The sequence below is a fragment of the Scyliorhinus canicula genome, chromosome 12, assembly GCF_902713615.1.
Source record: "Scyliorhinus canicula chromosome 12, sScyCan1.1, whole genome shotgun sequence".
In the NCBI taxonomy this organism is placed as follows: Eukaryota; Metazoa; Chordata; class Chondrichthyes; order Carcharhiniformes; family Scyliorhinidae; genus Scyliorhinus; species Scyliorhinus canicula.
In genome coordinates this window covers 27,471,251-27,491,339 of record NC_052157.1, presented here as the reverse complement: position 1 = coordinate 27,491,339, position 20,089 = coordinate 27,471,251, and the positions used below count along the sequence as shown (strand labels likewise).

Sequence of the window (20,089 nt, the reverse complement as noted above, 5' to 3'; positions counted from 1 at the left end):
TCCCGGCTCTGGGTCACTGTCCGTGTGGAGTTTGCACATTCTCCCCGTGTCTGCGTGACTTTCGCCCCCACAACCCAAAATATGTGCAGGTTAGGTGGATTGGCCATGCTAAATTGCCCCTTAATTAGAAAAAATGAATTGGGTACTGTAGCCACCTGGGTTGGCCACTTCCCAACTCCAAAATGGATGCCCGCTAAGAATGCAGGGAAATTCAGTCAAGCGCAGGGAAAACAAGCAAGTGCAAAGTTTCCTGTACATTATAACTTGCAGAACCCAGACGGAACCGAAACCAAAAACCATCTGCATAGTAATGAGCGATCCCCGGGAACAATTGGTAACATTAATAGTAATCAAGACCAAACCAGACCCCTCGGCGCCTGCAGGAGCCAAGACAAAGGAAGGCCAACAGACACTTAGGAACCGCCCAGCGATTGGGAACAGCTCCAGTATTGGAGAAATCGATCCAAGTGATCAGAACTTAGTCTAATCACTTGGAACCAGATACGGGGTCCGCCCAAAAGGGTGCGAAGCCCCTGGGGACTATAAAATAGAGTCCCCAAGTTCAAATTCGTCCTTCTTGGCAGGGTCTCTCAGCAGCTCGAAACAACCTTTGACAGAGACCTGCCAAGCAGCTGCACCAACCAAGTAAGTGTCCAGTCAATGCACGCTACGAGATAGGCGTTCCTAGCTACCAGTCCATACAAGCTTGAAGCCTGCAGACTCAGGATCGAACAAAAGGCCATTTGTTCCCCTGACCTGGTGGGCCAGTTTCCAAAGCTAAGTATTGACCTTATAGTGTTAGAGATAGTCTAGTGAGTAGTATTTTATGCATGAGTAGCGATTGACTGTGTATATAATAAATGTGTTTTGATTTGAACCTTACTAACTGGTGTATTGAGTTATTGATCAGCACTTGAACTTGAACCTTGTGGTGGTATCATAAAGATATCTGGCGACTCTAGAGCAAGGTGATTAAACAGAGCAACTTAAGTACAAACACAATTAGCAACAGTACTCTAAATTTAAAAAAAACGAAAATTCACCCCCGCGTGACTCCCACCTGAAGGGCATGCAATGTCCAAGCCGCTAATGACATTCTAATCCTTGCAAATTGGGCACGGGGCGGGAACCTGCCTACCCGGCACCGGGTGCAAATGGCAAATTTTTGACTGCTCCCGATCGTGATTTAAGTTGCTGGCGTTGGGGAGTGGAGAATCCAGACCATAATTTGAGCAATTAACTTCGAAATTCACAACCACAATTTTGATGTTGTTTAGAACATAGAACAGTACAGCACAGAACAGGCCCTTCGGCCCTCAATGTTGTGCCGAGCAATGATCACCCTACTCAAACCCACGTATCCACCCTATACCCGTAACCCAACAACCCCCCCCCCCCTAACCTTACTTTTTAGGACACTACGGGCAATTTAGCATGGCCAATCCACCTAACCCGCGCATCTTTGGACTGTGGGAGGAAACCGGAGCACCCGGAGGAAACCCACGCACACACGGGGAGGACGTGCAGACTCCGCACAGACAGTGGCCCAGCCGGGAATCGAACCTGGGACCCTGGAGCTGTGAAGCATTTATGCTAACCACCATGCTACCGTGCTGCCCACAACAGTCTGTTTTGAGTGGCAACTTGGCACTAGTGGACATTGGTATGGCTATACTGCACCAGGTTGCCACCTCTGGGTTTCAACCATCAGCCTCACCTCAGAACTACAATCTATGGGCAGCACGGTGCCTAGTGGTTAGCACAGCTGCCTCACGGCGCTGAGGTCCCAGGTTCGATCCCGGCTCTGGGTCACTGTCCGTGTGGAGTTTGCACATTCTCCCCGTGTCTGCGTGGGTTTCGCCCCCACAAGCCAAAAATGTGCAGGTTAGGTGGATTGGCCACGCTAAATTGCCCCCTTAATTGGAAAAAATTATTGGATAATCTAAATTTATATTTAAAAAAAGAACTACAACCTAAACTCTACTCTGGTCAGATTGTTTCCCACCTTGTGCAGAATGTCTGCAATCTGTGATAATGACCCCTTCCACTGTTAGCCTCTGGCTGTTGTTGAGTAAAGAGTCAAGAGATCTGCTCCTTTTCCCAAATACCTTCATTTTTCTTTGAACACACTCAGCACCAAACTTTATCATCACATCACATGCCCCAAAGGCTACCTGTAGTCTCTTTACATATCAGTGCCAGTTATTGGATCAATGAAACATCTAATTGGAATGTTTCTTAACCCATTCATTAACAGTCTCCCCTTCCTTGGAGAAAAAAAGAATTTGGTGAAAACAAAATTTTAAGAAACTCAAAAACACACGCAATTTCCCCCCCTCTTTTTTATGGAAGGAAAAATAAACAAACAGTCATAGAAACAGGCGCCCTTCATTAACAATATCCAAACGTTTCTGTGAACTAGCCCCTCTTTTCGTTAAACAGTTGGACAATTGATAGCTACTGTCGACCCGTTTAGTTTTTGCTGTCTCCCCTCTGTCCAACACCTGCTTCAAACTTGCGATGTCTATCCTTTGCCTTTTCTCATTGATACTTTTTGTAGAGTGCACATTTTCCCACAGGGATTTATTGTCAATGTGACACTCCAATGGGTATGTTATCCAAATCCCGTAATCCCACAATGTCAATATCTGAGATATATGAAAGGCCATATCCACCGCCTCTACAAAGCTTAAAGTCTCAGCAGCCAAAGTCCTTTTGACCACTCTCCTTATTTTCTTTCTTTCCCACACAAGAGGGCAACATTTACTATTGTTCCCCAAAAGGAAAATTATAAAACCTCCTGCGCTTGAAACCCCATCACGTAAATTTGCTCAGGACACATCACTATAAACTATGAGTTACAAGTGCCTAAGATCACTTAAAACTGGGAACCTGAAAACACACTCTTGCATTTTTAGTTTCGCCAACGCTTTATTTGCTCTCATTATGTCTTCTACTTTAGGATCATTCATTTTTGTTCTTGACTCTACGACATCAAAACTAACGTCCGGTCTCGTCTGTCTATCTAACCAATTCATTGCCCAATTAAACTTCGCAGTTGCTCTTTTTCCATCTTTGAAAACACTGCTTCTTTTTGTGAAACCCGACTACGACTAATTGCTATTGGGCTGATGCTCTCCAAATAAGATGGTTGACGTAAAGTTGCCCCTAACTTAGTCTGTCCGATTTCCAGTCCAATGTATTTAAATGCACCCGAAGCCTGACTTCCAACTCTGAATTCTTTCCTCAACCCAGAGATTACGGTAGCTTCGAAATCACGAGTCCCACCCCACAAAAAAATCATTGATATGCATCATAACGATGCCAGAAAGATTTCCCTTATGTTGCCAGTGAAACATTGCCGGATCTGCTTTCAACTGGCAATAGCCTAACTTTAACAAAACTGACCTTACCGAAAAATACCAGACTCTAGACGCATCATTTATTCCATATACATATTGTGTTGCTGGCTTCGCTTGGCCAAGTGCCAGGAATCTCACGGCAGTTCCCGCTCGCTAACACACTTGGAAATCTTTCCAGAGAATTGCGCCCACAGAAACTACCATCAGGCACCCCAGCCACACTGAGGCACAGGGTTGAGAAACTGACCTCTGCCCCAACCGGACCTGCCTGCGAGCAATCAGCAAGGCAAAAGCTAAAACATCTGTCCACGCTCCTGTCTGCAGCTCCGCCACCCCAAATATGGCCCCCAGAGGGCTGGGCCCCAAGTCCCAGTGCAAGATTGCTGACAAAAAAGAACCCTCAAATTTCTCCAACTTTGGACAGGACTAGAACATATGTACATGGTTGGCTCCATCCCCTCAGACAACTGGCTCATCCCTGACTTCGTCAATTGTGACCTGTTCACCATCTTTAATTGTATTAACCCCAGTCTTGGACAGGAAGTTGAGGTATTCATCCTCCGCAACATCTCACAACACAACCCCTCCTCCAGTGCCACCCCCAGCTCCTCTTCCACTTGAAAATGACAAATTTTAACACAGATTTTTTATGCGCTCATTAATTTTTCTTTTGAGTAAGTTCCATGTAATTCTTTTTCACAAGTTGTTTTCATCTGGAGGATGGAAAGCCCTTGCTTTTGTTCTTTGAATTGCTTGGAACCGCTGGGCATACTAGGTTTCATTGATTGTCAAAACAGAATGATATTTTATCTGGTGTGAGTTTAATTGTTTTAGTTCTGCCCTTCTCATAAAAGAGGCACTTGTCAGAGATTGTGGGTTGTTTTCTGGCAATAGCCACTTATTGATTGAAACAAAATAACCAGCCATACAGATGAGAAGATCTTAGGTTTGACATACAGTTCTGTCGAGTTAATTCATTCAGTTAGAGGGCTACTATTTGCTTCAATGCCGTGAGATACTGGGGGAGAATTCAGTACACATTCCCAGTCCTGATGGCCATCTTGGTTATAATAGTCTTTATTGTTGTCACAAGTAGGCTTATATTAACACTGCAATGAAGTTACTGTGAAAATCTCCTATTCGCCACCCTCTAGCGCCTGTTCAGGTACACAGAGGGAGAATTCAGAATGTCCAATTCACCTAACAATGACGTCTCTTAGGACTTGTGGGAGAAAACTGGAGCACCCCGAGGAAACCCACGCAGACACGGGGAGAACGTGCAGACTCCGCACAGATAGTGACCCAAGCCAGAAATCGAACCTGGGGCCCTGGTGCTGTGAAGCAACAGTGCCAACCACTCTGCTACCACGCCACTCAGTTATCACAGGTTACCCCAAGCAAACTGCATTTGTGAATGTTGAGTGTGAACAGGATTAACCATTGTTCTAAGGGCATTAATAATTAAATAGCTTATCTATATTCATTATCTGGTCTCACACATGATGAAGGGCTGACCATGTGGATGAGGGAAATTGTCACGGTGCAACCAGTCAGAATCAGCAGTGTCAGGAGATGGAAATAAAAACTGGGTGGCATGGTGGCACAGCGCCAGGGACCCGGGTTCAATTCCAGCATTGAGTGACTGTGGAGTTACCGCTTTCTCCCGGGGCTGGTTTAGCACAGGGCTAAAGAGCTGGCTATTAAAGCAGACCAAGGCAGGCCAGCAGCATGGTTCAATTCCCGTACCAGCCTCCCCGAACAGGCGCCGGAATGTGGCGACTAGGGGCTTTTCACAGTAACTTCATTTGAAGCCTACTTGTGACACTAAGCAATTTTAATTTTCATTTAATTTCCCTGTGTCTGCCTGGGCTTCTTCCAGGTGCTCCGGTTTCCTCCCAGAGATGTACAGGTTAGGTGAATTGGCCATGATAACATTGGCCCTTGGTGTCCAAGGATGTACAGGTTAGGTGGGGTTAAGTAGATAGGGTGGAGGAGTGAGCGTGGATTGGGTGCTCTTTCAGAGGATCAGTGCAGACTCGATGGGCTGAATGGCCTACGTCTGTAGGGATTCGATGATTCCATGATACTGTTTAGTGTCTCAGTTGGCAGCGGGCCTGGAGTCTCTAGGAATTGGAGATCAACCTCCAGGACATTGTTGGAGAAAAACCATCGGGAGATTAAAACATTTTTTGTGGTCATTTTCTTTAACATTTCTCTTTACCAGATATGAAAACGTCAAAAATGGGGGAATAAGAAAGCTGTCTGGCTGACAGCCAAGCATAATCTAATTGGGTAATATGTCTTTTTGCATTCCAATTAGCGTAGGAAGGCCATACGCCACAAGGATCGATGTGCTGGTCGACAAATAGATGAAGCGTGGGGGGCAAGGCATATGACAAAACCTTCAGGAATACATTTAATCACAGTTGGTAAGCCTCAGTTGGTAGCAAGCTCATCTCTGAATTGTTGCGGTCCAGGTTCACATCCTACTTCAGAGCAAAGGTCAAGGCTGGCTGATGGATCTCTGTGTCTATTCAGAACCCTGAATATATTTCATCCCTTCTTAGTTCCCAAATAACAGAGATTCCAGACTGTACTTTTTGGCAAAGTTATTTGAAACTTTATTTGTCAGCTTTTAGTGTCTACTGGTAAACTCAATTCCAGTACAAAATTTTAGAAAGTTCCAACTAGCCCTGCAGCAAGCTAGTCAGATCGATTGTGTTTCGGAAATACAGTTGTTGAATTCAAAAGAAAATGGCGATTTTGCAAAGCAAGCCGAATAGGTTTCAGAAAATAGGTTAGAGTGATTCCGGAATGAGTTTTCTCATCCCGACAACTGATCTTCTAAGGAGAGTACTATCTTAAAGTTTCACCCTCTTTATAGCTGTGATTGGCTTTAACTAATTTACAGTTCACTCAATTCTGCCGAACTGTCTGTCTGTCAATTTAAGAAATAAATGATTTGGGATAATTTTCCATAACATTGAGTGAAACATATTTCCCACCAGGACCTATCACCATGGACTGACTGGTCGTTACCATGGAAACGGAACTGGGACCTCAGCCCAGTTCTTTAACACAAAGGGTCTTTCTGCTATTTGACCTTGCAGTCTCTAGCAGTTTGCACAACTTGCAAAATATGAACATTTTAAGTCTTATCTGATTAATTCCCAGCTGGTCAGCTTCTCTTACTCTCATGGTTAATATGATTTGGTCAATTACTCTTCATGATTTCTTATTTAAACCTTTTATCTACCTCATCTATAGCTAACCAGAAAATCTGATTTCTATCACTGACACTCCAGTGCTGCTGGAGGTGCTGCCTCTTGGATGAGATGCTAAACTGAGGTTCCCATTTACCTGGGTGGATATGAAAGATTTTGATGAAGAGCAGGGGCGTTATCCTTGGTGCTCTGGTCCAAACTCATCCCTCCATCAATATTAGAAAAACAGATGATCTGGTTGTCAGATTGTTGTTTGCTGTGGTAGTCTCTATATTGCGATAGTCACTGTGCTACAAAAGCACTTCAATGAATTGTTTTGAGTCATCTGGTGGTTGTGAAAAGTGCGATATAAATGCAAGTCTTTTGTTTGTTCCTTATAAGGGGAGGTGGTAGCATAGTGATATTGTCACTGGACTAATAACCTGGATATCCAGGGTAATGCTCTGGGGACCTGGGTTCGAATTCCACCACAGTAGATGATGACATTTGAATTCAATAAAAATCTATAATTAAAAACTCTAATGATGACCATGAAGCCATTGTCATAATGCCCTTTAAGGAAGGAAATCTGATGTCCTTACCTGGTCTTAAATTAGCCAGGGATGGACAATAAATACCAGCAATGCCTACAGGAGTGAATTTTTAAAAAGCAATTTAGTCTGTTCTTTTTTAAAATTTAGAGTACGAAATAATTTTTTTTCCAATTAAAGGCAATTTAGTGTGGCCAATTCCCTTAACCTGCACATCTTTGGGTTGTGGGGGTGAAACCCATGCAGACACAGGAAGAATGTGCAAACTCCACATGGACAGTGACCCAGAGAATTTAGTCTGTTCTGCGGGACTGCGGTTCTGCAGTAGAATTGGCCATTTAATAAACTGTCCTTCCAGTTTAACAAATCGAAGATGGTTGTTTCGCTTTGCTGGCTACTGATAAGTGCACAAGTCAGCTTATCTGCAGCTGATTAACTGAGAAGCTGACCTCTGATTGAATGAGCTGGAAATACTGCAATTAAACTCATAGGCAAGTGAGAGGCTGGCTGTAGAAAGAGAGAGGGAGCGGGGCCTCGAGAGAGAGAGAGGTACAGGGGCTGGGGCCCAAAAGGGTCCAAGAAGGGCTGGGTCCACAGAGGTCCGAGAGAGGCTGAGGCTATGAGGGCTATGTGTGGGGTGTGTGCATGTATGGGGTAAGTGATTGTGTGGCTGGCTGAGTGGGAGTGTGGGGGTAGTGGGTGGGGAGTGAATGTGTGTGTGTGTGAGTGCATGTGCGCTTGTGTATGAGTGAGGGGTGAGTGTGTGCATGTGTGAGAGAGGGGTGAATGTGTGCGTGTGGGGGGGGTGAATGTTTGTGTGTGTCCGTGCATGTGTGAGGTGTGCGCGCTTGTGTGTGTGAGGGTTGAGTGTGCATGCATGTTTGAGAGGGGTGTGCGCGCGAGTGTGTCTGAAATGAGAATGCAGCTCTCCAGCCGCACTACCAATTTTAAATGAATTTTGTGAGCAAAGGATCAGCATCACTCCTCCCATTAAAATGACACAAAGGGAAGATTTGGCAGTATTTGTTGAATAACAGAACATTTTAATTATAACGTATACATGCAAGACATAGAAACATCTTTTTAGTATGTTTTTGTACCTTTGTACATAATGCACAATAAGAATTAATTTTTGTGGTTTAATTCTTCAGTGTGATAAAAATGATTCTCAGGGGTTTTGTCAGTATTCTTGGGAGGCCAAAAGGGTTCTGGTCTAGACATTACCCAGGGATCTTTCAATAGCTATGGACATTAATATTATAATGTTTGCATTGTCAGTGAGAATGATTGCAATTTCTACACGCATTTAATGTACCTGAAACCAATCTAACAATCTTCTCTGTTAGAAATTTAATTCAACCAATTGGATACAATTACCCAACAATAAGGATGTAATCTACATGATATACTAAGAATCGTTAAATTCCTCAGAATAATAAATCTGCTTAATTTGTGTCAATGCTTTACATTTGAGCTGCTTCACAGAGTTATATACTCCTACAACAATTTGAAATGTGTTTGAATTATGTAATTATATATTGCATGCTTGTAGGACACATTAATTTGATGAGATCTGAATTTGCATCAAGTAATGTGGAATAACTGGTTATTCCAGACTTCTAATAAGGCATGAATTCCACTGCCATAGGCCGCAGCCTAATGAAGGGGTCATATCATTTGAAAATATAATTATACCAAATGCTTCAACCCACTTGCTAACATTGTATTCCATTTACCTCATACTTGATATTAAATTTTCCATTTGAGTAGACTACAACGACTTGACTGGAGAATCACCTTTGATGTCTGAAGCCAGGTGTAATGTTGTCTGCAGAACCGACTGTTGATGCCATTTTTGTGCAAATGCATAGCACCCGTATTTGAATGGCTTGTTGAAAGGACAAAAAGATGTAGAATCATAGAATTTACAGTGCAGAAGGAGGCCATTCGGCCCATCGAGTCTTCCCTGGCCCTTGGAAAGGGCACCCCAATTAAGCCCACACCTCCACCCTATCCCCATAACCCAGTAACCCCAGCTAATCTTTTTTTTAGACACCAAGGGCAATTTAGCATAGCCAATCCACCTAACCCGCACATCTTTGGACTGTAGGAGGAACCTGGAGCACCCGGAGGAAACACACACAGATGCGGGGAGAACGTGCAGATTCCGCACAGACAGTGACCCAAGACCCCAAGCTGGGAATAGAACATGGGACCCTAGAGCTGTGAAGGAACTGTGTTAACCACTGTGCTACCTTGCTGCACCTATGAAAATATTTGGAATCTATCCTTAGCTTCATCTCATCTAAAATCCCCTTTTGTGACTCAGTATCAAATTTTGTTTTGTATTGCTCCTGTGAAGCACCTTGGGTGCTTGAATCGAGGGGACAGGTGTCTCGTCAGCCAACGAGAGCCTGGTGTCACCTGCACTGGAGACGGTTCGCTGTATTGTGCTCAGCAGGCATTTAACTGGACAGTGACAGGCCTTTCCTGGGATAAAGGACCCCGGTGATCAAAATTCCACCCCCTCCCCGAGAGCTGCCTGCCATTCAGAAGACAGCAGCTTTCCACTCTCTCAGTGCCACTGGGAACAGTAGCAAACACTGCTAATACATCCATCAGAGCTTTGGCCTCGGGTTGCAAGGAATCCAGGTACAGGTGAGTGAGGGTGGGTGGGTTTCATGGGGAGGGGGTCCCTGGCTAGGGAGGGCAGAGGAGTTGGAGGTAAGGAGTGGCTCTCATTGGTAACCCCCTCTCCTTCCCAATGCCTCATCACTCACCAGGCACTGAGTGTCTTTGAGTGAGGGCCCTCCCTGTACCCCTGGGAGCCTGCAAGCTTACCAAACAGTTGAATCCCCTGCCCACCTGATGCGACCATCAATTCACTCAAGACACGAGAGGAAGTAAACTGTGGCTTTAATCGACTTACAACTGAGCCTGCCTGCGACCAGAAGAACTGAGGGCAGACTCACAAGACCGCAGAACTTTATACTTCTGGTAGTGGGAGGGGCCAAGGGTGGAGCCCTGTACAAGCTCCTCATCTCCCCCTGTGGGCAGAGCCATGCAACGGCTCACAGATGGAGCCCACAGGGATACCGTGATACACAGTGTGAATTTAAGCATTATACATTCACCCCCTGTAAAATCAAGTCTAGCGGGGGTGACGGGTCTACAGATTGAGTTGGTCCGGTGGCCGAGTCGTCCGCTGGGATCGGCGGAGCACCGGGGTTGCAGCTACTTCGGATGGCTGTGTGCTAGCGGGCAGTGTGGATCTGAGGGAGGACTCCGGGGGTGGTTCGTTCAGAGCTTCCTGACCGGTGCGACGGGTGAAAGGGGGCGCAGGAAACCTGTAGGCGTGGGGGCGCAGGGCATGGGGGGTTGGGTGGGGTGAGGGGTACCTTGGTGGTGGTGGATCCTGCAGGCGCCAGGTCCCGGAGGGAAATGGTGTCCTGACGGCCGTCGGGGTGTTCTATAAAGGCGTAATGTGGGTTTGAGTGCAGCAGTAGTACCCTCTCTACCAGTGAGTCAGTTTTATGTGTCCGGACGTGCTTCCGGAGGAGAACCGGGCCCGGTGTCCTCAACGAAGATGGAAGCGAGGCCCCCGTGGTAGTGCCCCTAGGGAAAACAAATAATCGCTTGTGAGGAGTCTGATTGGTGGCCGTACACAGGAGGGACCTAATTGCATGGAGCGCGTCGGGGAGGACCTCCTGCCAGTGGGAGGTCGGGAGATTCCTGGACCGTAGGGTCAGTAGGACGGTCTCCAGACCGTCGCATTCTCCCTCTCCACCTGCCCGTTCCCCCTGTGGTTATAGCTGGTAGTCCTGCTCGAGGCGATGCCCTTGTTGAGCAGGTACTGACGCAGCTCGTCGCTCATGAAGGACGAACCCCTGTCGCTGTGGACGTAGCTGGGGAAACTGAACAGGGTGAAGACACTGTGCAGGGCTCTGATGACTGTATGGGAGGTCATATCGGGGCACGGGATAGCAAACGGAAAACAGGAGAATTCGTCTATGATGTTGAGGAAGTACACATTACGATTGGTCGAAGGGAGGGGTCATTTGAAATCGATGCTCAGTCGTTCAAAGGGCCGGGAAGCCTTTACAAGGTGAGCCTTGTCTGGTCTATAGAAGTGGGGTTTACACCGCGCAGATCGGGCAATTCCTGGTGATAGCTTTTACCTCCTCGGTGGAGAAAGGCAGATTGCGGGCTTTGATGTAGTGGGTGAGCTGGGTGACCCCCGGGTGGCAGAGGTCATTGTGGATAGCCTGTATTCGGTCGTCTTGCGCGCTGGCGCAAGTGCCGCGGGAAAGAGCATCTGGGGGCTCTTTGAGCTTCCCCGGCCGATATATGATATAATTATAGGTGGAGAGTTCGATCCTCCACCTCAAGATTTTATCGTTTTTTATTTTGCCCCGTTGCGAGTTGTCGAACATAAAGGCAACCGATCTCTGGTCGGTGATGAGGGTAAACCTCCTACCTGCGAGGTAGCGCCTCCAGTGCCGTACGGCTTCCACAATGGCTTGAGCTTCTTTTTCGACTGAGGAGTGTCGAAGTTCTGAAGCAGAGAGGGTTCGGGAGAAGAAAGCTACTAGCCCCCCTGCCTGGTTCAGAATGGCGGCGAGCGCAACCTCTGAGGCGTCGCTCTCCACCTGAAAGGGGGCGGATTCATCCACCGCCTGCATGGCGGCTTTGGCGATGTCCTCCTTGATGCAGTTGAAGGCCTGGCGGACCTCGGCTGACAGTGGGAAGAATGTGGTCTTAAATAGTGGGCGGGCTTTGTCCGCATACTGGGGGACCCACTGGGCGTAATAGGAGAAGAATCCAAGGCTCCTCTTGAGGGCCCTGAAACAGTGAGGGAGAGGGAGTTGTAAGAGGGGGCGCATACGGTCTGGGTCAGGCCCTAGAACCCCGTTTTCTACGACGTAGCCGAGGATGGCTAGCCTGGTTGGCGGAAAACACATTTCTCCTTGTTGTATGTGAGGTTGAGTTTCTGGACGGTTTGGAGAAATCGGTGGAGGTTGTCGTCATGGTCCTGCTGGTCATGGCCGCAGATGGTGACGTTATCCAAGTACGGAAACGTGGCCCGCAGCCCGTACTGGTCCACCATTCGGTCCATTGCTTGTTGGAACACCGAGACCCCATTCATGACGCCAAAGGGGACCGGGAGGAAATGGAAGAGGCGGCCATCTGCCTCGAACGCCGTGTAGTGGCGGTCCTCCGGGCAGATTGGGAGCTGGTGGTATGCAGACTTCAGATCCACCGTGGAGAAGATGCGGTACTGGGCGATCTGGTTGACCATGTCTGTAATCCGGGGGAGGGGGTACGCATCGAGGTGCGTGAACTGGTTAATGGTCTGGCTGTAATCAACCACCATCCTGAATTTTCCTCGGTCTTGACGACCACCACCTGAGCTCTCCAGGGGCTATTACTGGCCTCTATGACTCCCTCACGTAGGAGCCGCTAGACTTCGGCTCTAATAAATACCCTGTCCTGCAGGCTATACCGCCTGCTGCGAGTGGCTATGGGTTTGCAGTTAGCGGTGAGATTAGCGAAGAGTGGAGGGGGATCGATTTTTAGAGTCGCTAAGCTGCATATAGTGAGAGGGGGTAGGGGTCCACCGAAGCTGAGTGTGAGGCTTCCAAGATTGCATTGAAAATCGAGCCCGAGTAGGAGGGGGGGCGCAGAGGTCTGGGAGTACGTACAACTGGAAGTTGGAGTAGTTGGCGCCCTGTATTAATGTCGCAACGGTGCGCCCTTGTATTTGGACCGAGTGCGACCCCGAGGCGAGGGAGATAGTTTGCCGTGCTGGGAAGATAGGGAGCGAACAGCGTCTTACCAGGTCTGGATGAACAAAGCTCTCGGTGCTCCCGGAGTCGAAGAGGCACGGTGTCTTGTATCCATTGACCTGAACGGACATCATTGAGCTTCTGAGGTGCTTTGGCCACGGCTGGTCCAAAGTAACTAAGTTGAGTTGCGGGTGGTCGGTAGTTTGATCAGCAGTGCTGGAGTGGCCCCGTGATGACTGTCCGCGGAGGTCGTAGTCATCGATATGAACATCGGGTGACGGCCAAGATGGTGGCCCCCGTTGATCGCACATGGCGGGTGATGAGGAAGATGGAGTCCCAGGTGGCTGCCCCCGTGGATCGCACGTGGCGGGCGGCGAGGAAGATGGCGCCCAAGATGGCGGCCCCCATGACTCGCACATGGCCGGCCGCGTGGGGGAGGATTGCCAAGATGGCGGCCCCCATGAGTCGCACATGTCATGCGGAGGCGGAGTCGGCAGACACGCTGGAACATTGTGGGGTCTGCGGGCCTGCGAGGTGGAGGAGCGATTGCTCTGGATAGCCGGAGAGTTAGAGGGTTTAGATTTAGACAGGCATACCTTAGCAAAATGTCCTTTTTGACCGCAGCTGCTGCAGGTCGTGTTGCGGGCTGGACAGTGCTGCCGTGGGTGTTGAGGATGACCGCAGAAATGGCACGATGGCGCTCCATGGTGGGCGGGTGGCCGCGCGGCGCAGGCCTGGGGCAGTCTCTGGTCGGGGGTCCACGATGGGGTCGCGTGGTCGGCGGGGAACGAGGCTCAAACTTTGAAACGCGACCTCCAGCAAGGTCGCTAGTATTACAGTATCCTCCAGGTTCTGGGCCCCTTTTTCGAGGCAACGTTGGCGCACGTAGTTGGACCGGACCCCTGTAACATACACATCACGGACAGCGAGTTCCATATGCTGGGAGGCAGTTACAGCCTGAAAGTTACATTCCCGTGCAAGAGCTTTTAGGTCGTGCAGGTAGTCCTCTAGCGACTCTGCGGGGCGCTGGTGGCGGGTAGTGAAAATATGCTGCGCGTAAACTTCATTTACAGGCCGCACGTATAGGCGGTCGAATATAGCGAGGATGAGGGTCGAGTTCCAGTTGATCAGGTTTGAGGGCTGATTCCATGGTGGGTTTTTTAAGTCGATTAAATTGATGCGACCATCAATTCACTCAAGACACAAGAGGAAGTAAACTGTGGCTTTAATCGACTTACAACTGAGCCTGCCTGCGACCAGAAGAACTGAGGGCAGAATCACAAGACCGCAGCACTTTATACTTCTGGTAGTGGGAGGGACCATGGGCGGAGCCAAGGGTGGAGCCCTGTACAAGCTCCTCATCTCCCCCTGTGGGCAGAGCCGTGCAACGGCTCACAGATGGAGCCCACAGAGACACCGTGATACACAGTGTGAATTTAAGCATTATACATTCACCACACCACCACTAGTTGAATACCAGCCACCCCTAGTTGAATACCAGTAGTGGTGGGATGAAGCCCTTCAGTGGACATTAATTAAATACCTCAATTAGCATCCAGGCAAGAAGGCGATCCACAAGCCTTCCTGCCCTGGACTTAATCTGGCAAAGTGGAAGGTGGCACAATTCCCACGCCTCCAAACGTGCCGCTGGGGTGAGGGGAGGGAGCAAGAGAGGGGGAGAGGGGGGTGAACACATCTCACCCAATGGCACAATATAAATTCAACTTGACATTGAAGCGTAATTTGAGAAGAATGTGAGCCTCAGAATTTTCTCACATTGTTCCCATGGCTTCTTGGCATTCACAATATTATGAAAGGCAGACATGCACTCAAACTATTCCTGAGTTTTAATAAAACCTGGAAAGAGCAAATGAGATCTGATAAATTTTGTCAGACCTGCTGAGATTGTCCAGTATTTTCTGTTTTTGTTTCAGATTCCAGCATCCGCAGTAATTTGCTTTTATTAACATTTTGTTGTTATTGAATATATTGTTGAGCAAATTTCCTGGTAAATAAGTGACAATAAATGGTAAAACAAGAATTCTTTCTGTTATAATAATTATGCAAAAGCAACTTAAAATTGCAATTGATATAAGTTGTGCGAATGAGTTCAGGTAAATATTTAATGTAAATATAAATGAAAATATGACAAATGTGTTTATCATTCTGACAATACCTCCAGACGAATAAGTGAATGGTGTACCTGGTATTTACATGTTGTATAGTTTCTTATTTATATACATATTTCATTTTTTTTTAAATGTTTTTATTCTCCATTTTCACATTTTCTTCAAAATTTACACCCCACCAACAAACAGTAAACGGTAACGAATACAATGTCAATCCCCTTATTAACAACAACAATCCCATCCTCCCACCAACCCCCAAACAACGGCCAGCATGACAATATAAGCATCAAATCAAAAGAAACCTCCCAAGGAAAAAAAAGAAAAAAGCAATCAGGAATCGCCCATGGTCACCATTAATATATATAGTCGGGCAGCACAGCGGCGCAGTGGGTTAACACTGCGGCCCCACAGCGCCGAGGTCCCAGGTTCGATCCCTGGGTCACTGTCCGTGTGGAGTTTGCACATTCTCTCCGTGTTTGCATGGGTTTTGCCCCCACAACCCAAAAATGTGCAGGCTAGGTGGATTGGCCACTCTAAATGGCCCCTTAATTGTAAAAAATGAATTGGGTCCTGTAAATTAAAAAAAAAACATATATAGTCCACCCCCGCAACCACCCCCCTAATATTGAAAGCCATCCAATCCCCAAACGTGTACTGTGAATAACACCCATGAATTGTAGACTCCCCCCAACCCCGCCACACACACACACAGATTCCTCTCCTCCAATTCCCCTTGTAAACTCCTCCCCTCAGCATCGGTTCCTCCCCCAACTTTTCACCCCAGCTATACTCATCGAAACCTGTTCTACCAGGCTCCGATGGCCACAGCCCCTCCCCCCACCTCACTCCTGTTCACTGGCTGGCTTAAACCTGCCAGCGTGGAGGCCCCTGCCCGGGTCTCCTTCCCCCCGCCCGGTCCCAGGGAAACAAAGAAATCCCCTTTAACGCACAACCCCAGTATACACACCCAAGCCCCAAAGAACCATAACTGCAAATGAAAGTCCCAACTCTTCCCTTGTCCAAATATACAGCGTTGACTCATTTCGTACATATACCAATACGCAGTGAAAAAATAAAGTTACATGAGGCTACATCAGTGCAAGACCAGCTCCCTGTCCCATTTCTCAATTCTGCAACAGTCCTTCTGCCTTCGCAAACCCCTCAGCTGCTTCCGCCGTCCCAAAATAAAAGTCCTTGGATTTGTAGGTCACCCTCAACTTAGCTAGATACACTATGCCGCACTGCACCTTGCTGTTGTACAATGCCTTCTTCACCCAGCCGAAGGCCGCCCGCCTCCTCACCAACTCGACCATAAAGTCCTGGTACATGCGTATACCAGCTCCAGCCCACTGTACCACCTGCTTCTGCTTTGCCCAAAACAGGACCTTCTCCTTCACGCTGTACCTACGGAAACAGTCACTACTCTTGGCAGCTCACTTGCTTTTGTTATAGGCCTCCACAACCTATGAGCCCGATCCAATTCGTATCGAGAGGGATCGTCCCCCTCCCCCAATAGCTCCGCAACATCGTGGCAAAATACTCTGTTGGCCTCGGGCTTTCCACCCCTTTGGGCAGACCCATGAATTTCAGATTCTGCCGCCTGGATCTGTTTTCCAGGTCTTCCATTTTGGTTCGCAGACCCTTGTTGGTCTCTATCACCCTCCACAGCTCATTCCCAATCGAGGTGAGTTGATCACTGTGCTGTGATAATGCCTCTTCCACTTCCTTCAGAGTCTCACCCTGCTCCCGCACCTCCGCCACTGCGCTCGCTACCGCCGCCCTCACCAGGGCAATCGCCTCCTCCATCAGCACTTTCAATACTGCCCCCATCTCCTTCTTCATTGCTTCCATGTGCTTTGTGAACTGTTTTTCAAGTTCCACGGCCATCATCTTGGTCATTCCTTCTGCCGTGAGCAATGCGGCTTCCCCCTGCGCCCCAGCCTCCGCTTTCCTTACAGTTCCTGCATCGACTTTTCCACTCACCGGCAGACTTTCATTAGCCCCCTTTTTCACTGCCGTTTTTTTCAAAAACTTGGACATTTCTCCTCACTGTGTCTTCCTACAACTTTTTCAACATCCTTTACCACTGGGACCAGGCATTAAAACCCTGAAAATTCTATTCCCGAGCGGGAGCGCTCCAATGTGCGGCTGCCTCCCGCCCGCCATCACCGGAAGCCGACGAATAATAAAGATCGACCCATCATTTCTGTTATCTATTGGATAAAGAATTTTACCAGAGTGTACTTTCTATCAATCATCTTCATAACCCTTTGTTGAATTTATGGCCCTGAAAACATTCTTAGTGCTAAGTTGGATAGTCCCCAAAAATATGTGCAGGGATTGCAATGCTTTTTTAACCTGTGCTGGTTCAATGGAATCCAGATAGCAAGCCAATATTGTGTTGCCGGCTCATTGTAATGATTTCTGTATGCATCCATATCTGGTGAGTGATCGGGTGCATCAGCGCAATGCGGGGCGGGGCGGGGGAGGAGCAATATGATTACTTCCTAGCAGAAATCTCCATTACTCTTAGAAAACCTGCTCCCTTTAAAAGGAAAGGAGCAGTTTGGCTTCTGGAGGTCCAAAGATCACCGATAACAACGTTCTGTGCAACAATTGATGACACCAGACCATAGGAAAGGACATTTCCAAGGTTTTTGAACGCTTCACTGGAGGTCTTGGTGGAAAAATGGAATGGAGTTTAAATATTCTGTAGCCTCAGCGGTGGCTAGGGTGGGGTACAATGGGGGCGGGGAGGTTATTGGCACTCCTGACACATGCTCCAAAGGTAAGATTTCAGGTGAAAGGGAAAATGCTGGAAAATCTCACCAAGTCTGGCAGCATCTGTAGGGAGAGAAAAGAGCTAACGTTTCGAGTCCGGTGACTCTTTGGCAAAGCTGATTTCAGGTGGGTGGTTGTTGCATCTTCAACCTGCATCACTAACCTCAACTCAATTGTCCACACCCCATCACTCACCAACCAACAATCTCTATCACTCAGCTCTCATACCTAACATTCATATGCTTCACACTCATATACTTACCACTTGCTCAAGCTTCAAATCAACATCTTACAGTGTGCATAGTCACACCGGCAGATATTCAACCACAACAGCCAGCTCACCCACAAGGATCATGCAACACCCATTGACACATTTCCCTCTCTCTTTCAGGAGAGGGTAATGCACAACCGGGGGCAGCAGCAATTAACTAGAGGTGGGGAGGCATGCTAGCATGTAGTAATCTCCATAGAAGCGATGATGCTGGCCATTATGGGCAGGGCCTTTGATAAAACTATGACCACCAGTGGGGCTGCAGCCACTTAGGATAAGGGGCCTAATCTGCCTTCTCTCATCCCAATGCTTACTGATTCCAAAATATCTACTGACTGATACTTTAAGCCTGGACTTCTTATTTTCTCCTGTTATCTCACCACAACCCTGTCCTTGTCCCTTTTTCCTCAGTTAATGACACAGCATATTATTCAGTGTGCAGGATGGAGATGGGGAAGGAGTCTGTCAGTACTGTCAGTATTGGGCACAAATGTGGAAGAACCAGGATGGGGGAAAGGATAGTGCAGATGCCAGGTTACAGGAGGGCGAGGTCACAAACTAGTTCTTCTACAGAGGACTAGTTGATTACTTTTACAGGCCAGACTACAGAAGGAGGTTAATGGATGTACACATCTAAATGCGTGGGAATCCTGCCGGAAAACCGGCACTCAAATGTCAAGGAGCGTTATCCCACAACAGCTTGACACGGGCTTTATGCAAATCTTGGAGTCCATCCTTTCCATAATGGAATCGGGTGGCTACCTCCAGGGGTCCACCTGTGGAACCAACTGTGATCCAGCATCTTTTGACCAATATCTCAGCTTCAATTGTAGGATAAGCTTAGTCCGGAGAGCTACAGAGTGAAATCAGACTCCAGCCATTATGGCTCTGGATATCAGTGGGCAAAGGAGCTGCCAAGCATCACAACAATCTAACAATCTGTTCTCCAACATATTTGCTGTGGATATGGCCTACTGCTGAAGAGCCGTCTGCCCTCCTGCTCATCTCTCTATTACTTACAAGCAGGAGGGGCTACGGTGGAAGAATCAATCCAGTCTGGACTTCTAGGTTCAAGCTGGTTTATTGTAAAACACTTCCTCATAGCTACTAACCCATAATATGCTCTCACACCAAAGTGTTCCAGCTGTTTGTATTTATAGGATAATCAATGTCACATGTTTAACTAGGAATTCCCTTTACACGTACATATGTGATTAATAGTACAGTGACATACTCTGAGGTTAGTTAGCTCAGTCGGTTGGACAGCTGGTTCATGTTCCAAAGTGAGGCCAACAGCGTGGGTTCAATTCTGGTACCAGCTGAGGTTACCATGAAGGCCCACCTTCTCAATGTTGTCCCTTGCCTGAGGTGTAGTGACCCTCAGGTTAAATCACCACCAGTCAGCTCTCTCTCAAAGGGAAGAGCAGCCTCTGGGACTATGGTGACTCACTTCTCAGTTACATTGTGAGTGATCCTTACCCTGAATAATCAATAACTAGCAATTTGCACAACTCTTGTCATGCTCATTGCTGGCAAGTATGGAAGTAATTGGCCTCTGTAGAAGACGTTGGGTTAACAAAAACGTACTTCAGCATCTGCCACAACACTCTGTACACTATTGAGCTTTTCACGGACTATAGAATGCAACCAAATCTCACAGTATTGCACTAAAAGCAGAAGAAATAAACCAGCAACTAACCTGTATGTAGATAATGATTGCTTAATAACGTTAAACAGCACTAGTGAGGTAGAAGGGTGGGGTGAGGGTGTCCTTTGAACTACTTTATATCGTGGTGACCAGTGCCATGTTAAGAGAGGGCGCAGTTTGAAGCAATATAGCAGTGCTTGCTCATATCAATTGTTGCTCATTTATCTCTATTAATACATAGAAGATAGGAGCAGGAGGAGACCTTTTGGCCTTTCGAGCCTGCTCTGCCATTCATCACGATCATGGCTGATCATCCAACTCAAAAGCCTAATCCTGCTTTCTCCCCAAAGCCTTTGAT

General features: G+C 47.5%; 1 protein-coding gene across 1 annotated transcript in view; it reads right to left on the bottom strand.

Moving 5' to 3' along the window:
* secisbp2l (SECIS binding protein 2-like) overlaps positions 1-20,089 on the bottom strand; it is a 143,843-nt gene that overhangs the window by 115,799 nt on the left and 7,955 nt on the right. The window contains exon 3 of the mRNA XM_038814227.1: positions 19,671-19,782. Within this exon, the coding sequence (XP_038670155.1) occupies positions 19,671-19,782 (112 nt within the window). The remainder of the gene's footprint in view (positions 1-19,670; positions 19,783-20,089) is intronic.